This window comes from Apaloderma vittatum, unplaced genomic scaffold (genome assembly GCF_000703405.1).
Source record: "Apaloderma vittatum isolate BGI_N311 unplaced genomic scaffold, ASM70340v1 scaffold21856, whole genome shotgun sequence".
NCBI classification, from domain to species: Eukaryota; Metazoa; Chordata; class Aves; order Trogoniformes; family Trogonidae; genus Apaloderma; species Apaloderma vittatum.
The window spans coordinates 7088-19158 of NW_009723642.1; the positions used below are offsets into that span (position 1 = coordinate 7088).

Below are 12071 nucleotides of genomic sequence, written 5' to 3' on the forward strand. Positions count from 1 at the left end.
CCAGAGGGGACACAGGAAAGCCTCAGCTGCAGGCACAAGGACAAGGGACACTCCAGCTGCAAATGTTGCTGTGTGTGTTGTACACGTACACAGCCAGGACCCGACCAGCCTGCTGACCCCACACCTCTAGCACCGCTGTCGAAAGGCTGCAGCGGGTTGCACCTGCCCCGAACTTCTAATCCCTCTCAGCAAAACCCCTGCTGCCACCAGTGCCCACCTGTCAGTGTTGTCCTCCTTTGTCTGATCAGCACCATGGGACCACGGCCCACGGCTGTCCGTGGCCAGTCTTTGGCAGGAGGAGGGAAGGAAGGCCACTGACTCAAAGGACCCAGAGACTTCTGCTGCCCCTGCAGCTGCTCTGGTAAGAAACAGCCCACACCACCACCACCCCTTTACAATAGCACCCCCAAACACTCATTACCCCTTACGTATCCAAAGTGCTGGCCCTGGGCAGCCCCAGCACAGCTCCCGCTTGCAGCAAGACGATCCCCAGCACTGGGTCAGGACAGCCACGGCTTTGCCAGTGACCCAGCTGTACGGCTGAGACATGAGGCGAGGGCTGCGTGAGGTTCGTTTTGGAGCTAGAGGTGCCTCTGAAGATCACGTGCGGAGCAGTCTCCCGTGGCAGGAGGGCCCCAGCCACACAGGAGTTGCTGCAGAATCCAGAAAAGAGAGAAGGAGCTGGCAGCTGCCTTCAGTCTGCCATCCGCACGTCACGTGGAGGGCAGCAACAGAGGTTGTTCCTAGAGCTTCACAGGTGGCTCCTCCAGGGCCAGAAGAGCAAGATTTCCAAAGTCCATCATCAGCATCAATGCACGAGTTTCGGACAGGAGTGAGCGGGCAAGCGAGGGCAGCCTGAGGAAGTGCAGCGAGTCCATCAAGAACCGTCTGGTGATGACTGGGGAAATGTGACCACCATGAGCCAGGGAAGTCCATGCTGCCTGAAGCATCAACTTTTCTCCTGGCAAAAACCTTAGGAGGAGTCATCCACAGAAACTGGAGTCCGCCCCAGCTGCCTGGGGTGCACAGAACTGCAGGCCAGCACCCTCAGTACCGGCTGGTGTCCATGCAGAAGTTTCTGAGCTCCAGATCCAGCTGTTTAATTTGCACATCTCTCTGGTTCACCAGCTCACGGAGTCGACGGATTTCTTCCTGCTGCCGGTAAAACATCTGCAAAAGCTGTAAGACAAGTCACATTTTTCTTCCTTTACATTAAGAAAGTGCAGACTTCACCTGTCAAATGCCACTGGTCCTGTCAATTCTGAGAGAAAGGGCACCTAAGGAGGACGTCTGTAGCCAACAGAAAGAACATCAGCAGAGCTCCTGCTGCCCTCTGCCCTGGGCCATGAGTGCGGGTGTTTCTCAGCACCGTTTGGTAATGCTGCATCTGCTTAATTCAACGGAAAAGACCAGAAAAGATAACCTTCATAGCACTGATCACTCAAAGGGGCCCTAAACAAAAAGTGTGTTCGAGTATGCACTCCTGCATCTGCCACATCTACTCTGACCTCAGGAAAGTCCTTTCACTTCTTTTTCCCTGCTGATCACAGGCTGTCCTCTCCAGCGAGGACCACCATGGCCTTTCACTGTGCAGCAGAGCACCTAGCTCTGCGAGGGACATTTCTGTAACTCTGGAGAGCCAGCTCAAACACGCAGAATATTCTCTTTCAAACCACAGGGAAAATCAGCTGTGGAAACCACCACCCCATCAAGCTGCAGATGCTAAAATCTTGCAGAGCCAAAGAGGGGACTGGAGCACAGCTATGAAGTTCCTAAAAGCAAATCAGATGCACGTATTTGAAAATGTCCCCGAGCTGCCAACAACAGCTTGCAAACCACCATGGACACCTGCCATTGCACAAGCTTTGGCTATTGCACAGGGCTGAAGGGAGACCCTGGAGCTGGCAGGACCTTTTCTGGAGCCAGTGTCAGCAGTGGGGGGCCGCCGAGATCCAACAATCCCCCAGCAGGGTGCTGCTGGGACAGGGGCAGGGCCAGCCCCCTGCCCACGCCGGCATCCCCAGTATAGGTAAATGCTTAATACCAAAGGGACGCACCCTGGGCCAGGGGAGCAGGGCACTCTCTCCTCCCACAGGTGTCCCTGCTGCCCCACTGGGCTCTCTGAGAGCAGCTCTCACAGAGGAGTTACACCACACGAATCCCTTCCTCTTCTCCAGAACCTGGAGGTCACTAGGACCTCCTTTGGCCAGCCTGTGCCACGAGAACACCCACAAAGCAAGAATGCCGACTGCTCCTTCCTTTCCATCCCCCTGAGCTGAGGTGCTGCTGGGTCACGCTTCTGCTCCCCAGGTGGCAGCCGGGGCACACAGAGCTTCTGCCAGCACAAGGAACAAAGGGCTCACACTGGGATGGGCTTGCAATCAACCCCTTCCGGATTCTGCCACCCTGTGAAGACGCTTCTGCCAGCTGGCTCCGGCCTTCCCCCCACACCAGTCCTTCACCTCAGATATTCTCACCTCATTTTCGGTTTTGGGTGGTGGACACTCAAACATGTCAAAGCCATTGGAGATGCACATTGGCTCTTGATCTGGCAATTCCTCCTCCACCTTCCGATGTTTTCTGCTGACTTCAGCCTCACTTGGGTCCTGCATTTCCTCCACTTGCATCTCTCCTGCCCAGCCCTGGTGCTGGCTCAGGTCAGAAGGCTCTGGCTCAAGAAAATGCGACAAGGAACTGACAGCTCCAGAGCCGGGTCTCAAGGACACCAGCAGGGGCCCTAGGGAGGAAGCAGGCGATGGATTAGCACTCATGAACCACGGTCGGAGATCCGTCAGCAATTCATTCAAACAACCTCCAGAACCCAGAGCGGTGAGTAGTTCAGCCACTGCACTATTTCAGCTCACAGACACGTTTGTTCTGTCTCTCGTTCTCCTCCCCTCCTTGTTCACTGGTAATTCGGAGGCAGAGAGCCAGGGGCAGCTCACCCAAGCCCTGGGGATCTCCATTGCTGACCTTTGTTAACTCCGCTCAGCCACTCCTGCGCCGTCAGCGCTGGCTGGGCCCCTGTGGTCAGGGGGTAGATGTCCTCCTGGTACGACTCCGACTGCAAACAGACAAAAGTCCAGAGTTACTGTCTCAGTGAGGTTTTGGCTTGGAGGCACCATCCTGGGTTGCGATGCAGAAAGAATTTTGCTCCACCTCGGCATAGCGAGTGTCACGAGCACTCACTGGCACAGACAAAAAGCCTTCTCACCTGCCCTGAGCCTCTCTCCTCCTCACCCCAGCTCAGAAGAACTGCACACAGAGGCCCACTTTAATTCCTGACAATAAGGTCTTTATGCATCCGGACAACAGACTGGGAGAGGTTTGTGATACAGGCTAACCCAGCATTCCCAAGTATGAAGAAGTGGTGAAGGAGGATGGAAAACAAGTCACAAATCAGCAGTTGATCATTAGCTGATAGAAAGTGGTCGAGGAGATCGCACTGGAGGAACGTGCCTGATGGACGGCTGCAATGGGCATGAGCTCTGCTGCCTCTCTGGATTCAAGGCACTCACGCCTTCCAGTGTTTCTGGAAGCACAGGGCACAGTGCTGACATCTCCACTGGATCTTTGGCTAGCAAGATTTCTGACCAGGATCACTGTCCAGCCACACCAGCTCTGAGACCTCGTTCTACACCACCTCCAGTGCAAAGGGTCACATCCTACGCGCTGCAGAACAGCTGTCTCTGACACAGCTGCACCCGTTCAGTGAAGACCTGAACAGCCACCTTTCCCTTTTTGCCAGGGTGATTCCTCTTCCCTCCACAAGGAGATTTTCATATCACTCAACATCATCCCCCACCTCTCGCTCTCTGTTATGTCAAACCGATGCCATCAGCTCAGGGATCACAGCCAGACAGTCACCCTGACAGAGACCTCTTGTAGACCGATAAGCATGTCTTACAAAGTCAGCTGCTACACAGAGACCCAACTCTGGAGTCACCCAGCCGGGATTTCTTGGCAGGGATGCCTCAAAAAATGAACAGCTTAGTCGCTCAGAATAGGAGAGGAAAAAATCCTTTGTTCTATCTACTCTCCTGCCCCTGAGAGTTCCAGAAAGGAGGCACTGCTCTCTTTTCACTGGTATTTGCTCCAGACAGGAACACGACCTGAGGTTAACTCACCCGTCGAGGCACAATCATGGAGATGGGTTCAATCAGGCTTTTAGTCGGGATCAGTTTGTAGAAACGGAAAATCTCACATGCTGACACTTCGAGGCCTCTCTTTGGCATCATTCCTGGTGGGACAGCACGAAACAAACGGAGTGTAAATCTACCTGGGAAAGTTCATGTCATCTGCCATGGGAAAAGGGTCCCCAGACAACAAGAGGAGTCACAGCATTGGCTGCACAGCAGCACGGCCTGAAATCTGCACCAAAACTGCCTCAGCTGCACAAATAACAAGACTAAATAATTTATTGCCCCATCAGACCATGGAGCTACAAACCAGGTCTGTGAGTTTTGTGCCAAGACTCCAGTTTCTTACTCATTCTCATGAGCTGCAACCAGAGTGAACAGAACTGAACAGACCTGGCAGGTGATGCCGCAGAACTTGACCATCAGGGTCACCAGGAAGGGATTTCGGGGCAGCTCAGCAGCAGCAGAACAGCCGCACGGGCCTGGCTGGAAGCCCCTAAAGTCCAACATCCTGCACCCTGGAGTGTCCCACAGCAAAACAGGGCACGAGAAGCACAAGAACATCTGCTCTGTCAGACAGCACCGCTGGTATTTCAGGGACTGGCTGAGCCACACAATTTAAAATCAGGATGTTGGAAGGATTATAAAAGCTGAATAACAGGAGATCTTCCAGTTTAGTTTCAAATAATTTATTCCTTTCCAACATCTTTTTGAAGGAGACATGCAGGCACAAAATCCAGTGTGGCTAAATATTTGTACTCATGTCCTGGAAGGATGGGAGTGTCCACAGGTGGTGTGGAGGGGTGGCAAATAGTCCTAAAAACATATCAGTCCGTGGAGGAATATGGCTCACAGGGTCAGCTGGAGAAGGTTCAAAGGGCTTTCAATAAGGTCTGGGGGCTGAAAGGCAACGTTTGTAGCTTCAATGAGTTGAGCAGCGGGTAGTGCATGGATGGTCAATAAGCAAAGATCTCCAGTGGAGGAGAGGTGACCCAGCCACAGCAGGACTCTCTCTGAACGGGAAATGCCAGAAGGTGGGCAAGTGATAAGAGTGAAGCCATTAAGATATGGGGGATCCACGACCAGAGAAACCCCCATGTGGAAGCAATATTCAGAGTTCAATGCCAAAAATCCTCCACCTCTACATCCAGACTGTCCTCCCCTCTGCCTTGAGCAGGTGTGTGAGAGGAGACGCAGCAGCGACTGGCAGAGCTGCCTGGTCCCTGCTCTGCTGCTCAGAAGGGATCTCTCCAAGCTGTAAAACCACCCGTGACATGCGGGTGAGCTGGGTCAAGGTGACTGTTTGCACGTGTAAACCTGGGTGAAGACTGGAATCAGATCCACTTTCATCTCTAAGCGGTATTTGGAATAGCCCTGGACTCTGACAGCCTCTAAAACAAAGATGTAACTACCCTCTCGTAACGTCAGACACATGCTGCCACTCACCAATCCCCTTCTGTGGTAAATGAGAACGATACTCCATCAGGTAGTTCAGGTATGGTTTCTCAGGGCTTATCTCATAGTACCGGATATTTCCATCACCCTAAAGGCAAAGAAAATTAATGTAAGCCAGGCTCAGCTGTTCAGCACGAGGGCTTGAGAAGACTGCCTGGCCCCAGAAGCCACGTGGGATCAAGGATGAGCCAAATATTCACCCCCAGATTCCTGTGTGGGGTGGTTGGGGCTCTGCAGTGTCCCTCCCCACAGCACACATGGTGTGTCTGCAGTGGCAAACGTGATGCTACAGCACCCTCATGCCCTGCCCCATCACCCACATCCTTAGGGTAACGTGCTGCATCTTTGCAGCATCTTTGACCTCAGCGCAACACAACACAGGCCAGGAGAAGAAGCAAGCAGGGCAGCACTTGCTGATGTGGAGAGCACTTACCTTTCCCACCACGTAAAGCATGTGTGTGTCCGAGTCGTAGAAGGGAAACAGGAGTCCCGAGGAGCCATCCAGATCCTCCTCCAGTAAAGGCACGGAAAGGTCGTTCTGGGCAGGACACAGGAAAAACAGACAACTGCAGTCACCTGCCAGCCCCCTCAGGTCAGGGACCCCTCTCCTGAACCCCACCTGGCAGCTGTCCGTGAGCACAGCTCAGTGACGACACCAGCCCGTGGCCAGCTGCCCTGAGCAGGGTCAGGCACAGACTCATCCAAAGCTCTGTGGGTGGGAAACATGTGCTCTGTCCCCAGATCCTGACTGAGCACAGCACCTCAGACACCATTTCCTACCACTAGAACAACTCAGGTACCTGACAGTTCAGGGGTAAATACGACAAGAAACACGGGTAGGCCACCGGGCTCAGGGAGACAGAAGGGCCTCCAGGGCAAGTCTACACCGCACACTCATCCTCCCTCAACACTTCTAGTCACGCCGGTATCTCCACGACAGGGCACCTCCACCAGAGCAGCCAGGCAGTCTCTGCACTGCCCAGTGGGAAGGTGTCCCCGCAAGGGCAACAGGTCCCACTGCACAGGTCCCCACACAAGGCTGGCGTGTCTGACCCAAAGCTGCCCCGGCACTGCCAAAGGGAGCAATTCTGGGAGGACCAATGGGGCAGAGTGTAATGTCCCATGGTGCCTGCTGTCCTATAAATACGTATTTAGCTCAGGGTTAATACATACTTTGTCCTGCAGAACAGCCCAGCTGCAGGCTCCGGGAAGTCAGAGCTTCTGTTCAGATGTGACAATGACACAGGTGGGCACAGACCTCAGAAAGATGCCTGCTGGGCAGGGTCTGTGCCAAAGCACACGAGTGGCACAGAGGACTTCAGGGTGTCATAAGGCCAGAAGCCATCATGACAGGAGATCACTGGAAGTGACCAGTGCGTGCTACCTTAATATTCTACTGTCAGGAATCATCAGAAATCACAAACATCCCACACCTTTTTCTCCATTGAGAGCATCACTTGAGCTGGTTGTGTCTAGAGCCCATCTCTATTTCCACCGCCAGCAACATTTTCCAGTAAGACCAATAAGACCTGCTGCTAAGTCAGAGCTGCAGTGGCCACGCAAAAGCCCACTTAATTACTTTTTCCTGTAGTTGGCACAGCATTCTCTTTGTTGTGGTGGATTTCTATACTGAAAGTATTGAGAAGCTCTTCAGAAATTCATGCTCAGTTGCCAGTGCCACAGCAGTAAGATCTATAGCTCATTAAGAATTTGACAGATCACTTCCAAATTGCTGCTACAAAACAGTTCCTGGGTATTTGGCAGGTGGAAAAGGTAGAGTGACAGCAAAAGTGAGAAAACTGAAGCTGGTGTAGTTAAGACTGCTGGTCCAACTCACTTGATCCCATAACGCAATTTGCCTGTTATTCCACTGAGATGTTCCAGTAGAGAACAGCTTGTTCACATTTCCGAGGAACAAGACTTTGTGGGCTCGGTGAGACTTGTAGGTGGCTTCCTAGGGGAAGAGAAGGGACACCACGTGAGTAAAAGATGAGTAAGCTGTTGCACACATTTTGCGTTACAGGAGACCTCCGATTCAGTCACATCCAAAAGATTTGCCTAGCCTGGCTGAGCTACAGCGAGCAAGATTTCATGGGGATCTGAGAAAGGTGGCCTGAACTCCTCAGGACCATTCCCAAAAGCCTCGTCAACCTGCCCAACTATTGACGTACATACTTGCGAGAGGGTAATCCTTACACAGCTGTAGGCAGGAGTTTCTGCATACGTAAATCTGTGCAAATGCCTACAAGATGCAGCCGGCTTCACCCACAGGCACAAAGAGCAGGCAACACGGACAACCCTGGCAGTGGGACAGATGCACACCTGCTCCACCTGCCCACCTGATCTCTGCCAGCCCTCCCAAGGATCCCACAGAGCACTGCAGGAAGCAGCTGTGAAAACAGCGCAAGAAGGGTTCCAGAGAGCAAGGAGCATGGTGGCAAGATGCTGCCGTGCTGTAGCTGTCATTGTTTTCAACAGTGACATCAAGTGTGGGAAGCAGAAAGCAATAGAACCGTCTGGCACCCTGGGTAATGCAGAGCACAAATGTGTTTCCTTTCAGGGCAATGAATGTACCCAGAACAGGAAACACCCCAAGAGGTGAGACCAGCTGGACCACAAACCTCCGCACCCAACCTACCTGCACGACTGTTCCTGCACGAGGGTCGATCAGACGGATCCTTCTGTCCTTGCAGGCTGTGGCGAGGAGGCTGCCGTCTGTGTTGAATGACATGGAGAGGATGACGTCTTTGTGAGCATCGAGGACCTTCACCGGGTTCGAGATGACAGCCTCCTTGAAGTCGAGGTTCCAGATCATTATCTGAAGCAAAAAAAAACCCAAAAAACCAGAAAATGAGCCTTTTGCTGCCTGACCAGCTGAGGACTTTGTGCACCCTATTCACTGTTCTCTACACATACAGGTCTTACCATCATAAGTGGTTTTTCTCCAGCATTTAAAATAATTCCTGGTACTTAACACAATATATCAGGGACACAGGGTCTGCTCAGAGTGTCTAACATGCTAATTTCCTTTGCAACCACATTTTATACACAAAAAAAATGGCCAGCGTCAGTGCAGATATTGGTACTAGCAGAAGACTGAAACCAAACACAAGTGCATGGCTTTCACACCGTATCCAATCCAGTCACAGAGACTTACAGAGTGCACCAAAGTTCATCAAAAGACTGAAAAATTAGAAAGTCTCTTTGGATTTCTAGCAGCGTCCTTCTGCCTTTGGGGTCTCCACAGGATTTCCCCCTGAAAGAGGCTTATGAACTCTTTAGCATTATCTTACAGCTTGAAATTAAAGCCAGTTTCCAAACACCAAACAGAGTGTCCCGGCGGGAGAGCTCCTCAGAGAATAGACCCACCTTGTAGTCATAGCCAGAGCTGAAGAGGATGTTATTGGCAGTGGGATGCCATTCAATGAGGCCGACTCTTCGAACGTGCCCAAGAAGCTCCTTCTTTGGGGTGGTGATGTTTCTTGTTAGCAAGTACTTGGGGATGTCCCAGATTTTAACCTGAATGGCACAGGATGGGTCTTTGTGAGATTCCCGAGCAAAGAGTTAATTTGCAATTTACCAATAACTATTATTACCTTGGTAGTTAACAGGAATGCTCGTGGCTTTACTGAATTCCAGTCCTTTAAATGAGTATCTTTACTCTTCTACGGACCTGAAGACTCCTCTTTACCCTCTACCCTCAGCCAGCTCCTACCAGTCTGTTTTACCTTGGCAATTCAACTCTTACACCTGGCCAGGTTGTCAGCACAATTACAGAAAATTATTCCCCAGGGGAAGACGTAAACCACGGATCTTGCGGATCTTGCCTCCTAGCAAACGTTGGAGTAAGCAAATCTGAAATAAACTTCAGTAAAGAGTACCAGAAAATATTTTATCAGTGACTGAACCAAGCAGTCACCCACTCAGTTCTCCCTGGTAACAGATCTACCTGCATCCCTAGGACCGTCTAGGAAGATGCCGAGTAAAGACAAAAACCCTCTGTTCTCCCAGAGTGGAAGAAGACAATAGAGGAAACCTGCCAAAGGGGCTGAGCCTGTGCAGGTAAAATCAAAGTATGTTTCTCAAACTAACCCTAGGAGCTCAAATATTTAGGATGGTAACACAGGATTAACCCTTTGGCTCATATGCTTGTGATATTTTTTCTACAACTTGGCCTGAAGCAAAAGAGAAATTCTCTTTGAAGCAGACAGTTTGTGGAAGTCAGCTACACCTTCCCAAGTCTCCCCCTGTTCGACCGATGAGGATGACACCTTCCTAAGCCAAAGGAGAGACACCAGTTCTGGGACCTGCTGGGAAAGGTCATGAGCCCCCTTCTCAACAGCATTTATCTCACTGAGGAACTAAGTCCATCAGAAACCTAAGGACTGGAGTCCAGCAGCCTTGTGATTAACTTCTACAAGAGAAGCATCGTACTCTACAGCTGTTCCTGAAGGAACAGGGCTGAGGGAGTAGGAAAGGGATAAACAGGTTGTGTTCACACCAAGAAGAATTGCCTTCAGTGAACCATTCACTCCCCATGCTATGAAACATCTGGTGGTAAAACCAGGGAAAAGCCCTGGCTGGAACCTCATGATGCATTAAATGACAGAAAAGGCCAGTGCAGAGTGTGCAGAAGGAGCAGGTGTTGCAGCCAGACCTGCCAGGCCAAGGGACCTGTGCAAGGGACCCCAAGATCCCACTTCCTGGTGCCAGGATGACAATGGCAGGGTAGCACCAACAAAGAGAGCACAGTCACAAACAGCAACACTTCTCAGAACAACTTCTGATGCTGAGACCAGTGACAAGCTCAGTGTTCTCATCCTTTAGCCTTGAGAGTGACCTAGTGCCAAGCTTCATCAGGAAGCTAAACCAGAAATCTGACAGAGAGCAGCTCTACTGCACAGACCCTGGGGTCCCAGTGACAACAGAACAAATGTGACTCAGCAGCAGACCATGGCAGGGATGACAACCAGCAGCATCCCGGTGTGGAACAACAGGAGGACAGTCACTAGATCAACAGAAGCAATTTTTCCCTTTGCTCAGCAATCATTAAGCAACAGCTGGAACACTGCATCCAGCTCTGCATCTCCCACTGCAAGAAAGATGCTGATAAACTCAAGCGAGGTCAGTGGAGGCCACCAGGACGCTCAGGAGGCGGCAGCACTTGCCCTCTCAGGAGAAACTGAGGGAGATGAACTTGCTCAGCCTGGAGAAGAGGCAGCTCCAAGACAAACCGATAGAAGCTTTCAGTACTGACAAGACTGCTGAGAAAACAGAGCCAGGCTCTCTCTCCAAGTGTGGGGCAGGAATGGTGAAGAACGGGAACAGGTTTCCCAGAGATGTGGTGAAATTTCCATCCTGAGAAGTTTTCAAGACTTGGCTCCACAGAACTGGGCAGGAGGTGGGGGCAGAGGCCAGGCAAGCTCCCTTTTGACATGAATGGTTCTGTGATTCTGCACCTGCAGCTGGAAGCTTTGAAACCTGGGCTCATCGCTCATTGCTCATTCCTCACCTGAGGCCCTAAAGGGAGGTCATGGTGGTGCCTTTCTGCCACAACTTCTTCCTAAGAAATCATGAAAACCTGGCGTACAGGATGGAAAATAAAATGAAACCTTCACAGGCAGCACAGAAATTCAAGGAAGCTCTTTTTTAAAAAAAAAAAAAGAGAAAAGAATCTCCACAGAAGCAAAGGCAAGTCACTAAACAGAAAGAGTGACTCTAAAGGACAAGATTTCCATTCAAGAGTGATTTTTGGCAGAGTTTGTGCACCACGCCAGGGCTGGAGGAAATGACAAGGGAAACCTCCCTGATGCTGTTGGCAGAAGGTGGGAGAAAACACAGGTGGGAACTCTGGAAAAATCACAGTACTTAGTCAAGACGTCCTCACTGTCACGGAAGTCAGAGTTACATTTTCAACAGGACATGGGAGGCAACCTTTCAGTGGTCGGTGTCCCTTACAGACACAAATCTTTCAATTCCTAACAGCTGGTCAGCATCCACACTACAGTGATGCGCCTGCATCCTAACTGTACCAGCTTCAGCCAGACCACTTATCGCAGAGTAGTACGATGCAGGTTCCTCAGCTCCTGCAGAACTGACCTAGCAGGACTTCGCAGAGGAACTGAGTGCAGGAACATGCTCAGAATTGCTCCACATGGAATTAATCTGGAGTAGCTGCTCGAGATTACGTTGTTTTGAAGCTTTTATTCTGACACAAAGGAAGAGTTTCATAGCGAGTAAACTTGAACAGTCATTCCATTTTAAACTCGTATGCTTTTTTTTTCTCATGCAAACACACCCCAAAATACCCAGGCTCCCACAAAACAGATCTCCTCCTCACACTGATTTTGATTTATCACCTGGAAAGGTTCACACAGGTCTGACCTCAATAGAAAGAAAGGAATCTTACTACTACCTAACTGTATTTCTAAAAAAAAAAAAAATATATAATATAATACACACTTTCATATTTTATCT

The 12071-nt window shown here is 50.9% G+C and overlaps 1 protein-coding gene across 1 annotated transcript in view; it reads right to left on the bottom strand.

The window, feature by feature from the left end:
* Nucleotides 1-1047: 1047 nt before the first annotated feature.
* CORO2A (coronin, actin binding protein, 2A) overlaps nucleotides 1048-12071 on the bottom strand; it is a 16225-nt gene continuing 5201 nt past the window's right edge. The window contains exons 3-11 of the mRNA XM_009872204.1: nucleotides 8964-9113; nucleotides 8233-8412; nucleotides 7432-7548; nucleotides 6028-6132; nucleotides 5586-5682; nucleotides 4128-4240; nucleotides 2974-3064; nucleotides 2478-2737; nucleotides 1048-1179 (exon numbers count right to left, since the gene is read on the bottom strand). Of these exons, the coding sequence (XP_009870506.1) occupies nucleotides 1048-1179; nucleotides 2478-2737; nucleotides 2974-3064; nucleotides 4128-4240; nucleotides 5586-5682; nucleotides 6028-6132; nucleotides 7432-7548; nucleotides 8233-8412; nucleotides 8964-9113 (1245 nt within the window). The remainder of the gene's footprint in view (nucleotides 1180-2477; nucleotides 2738-2973; nucleotides 3065-4127; nucleotides 4241-5585; nucleotides 5683-6027; nucleotides 6133-7431; nucleotides 7549-8232; nucleotides 8413-8963; nucleotides 9114-12071) is intronic.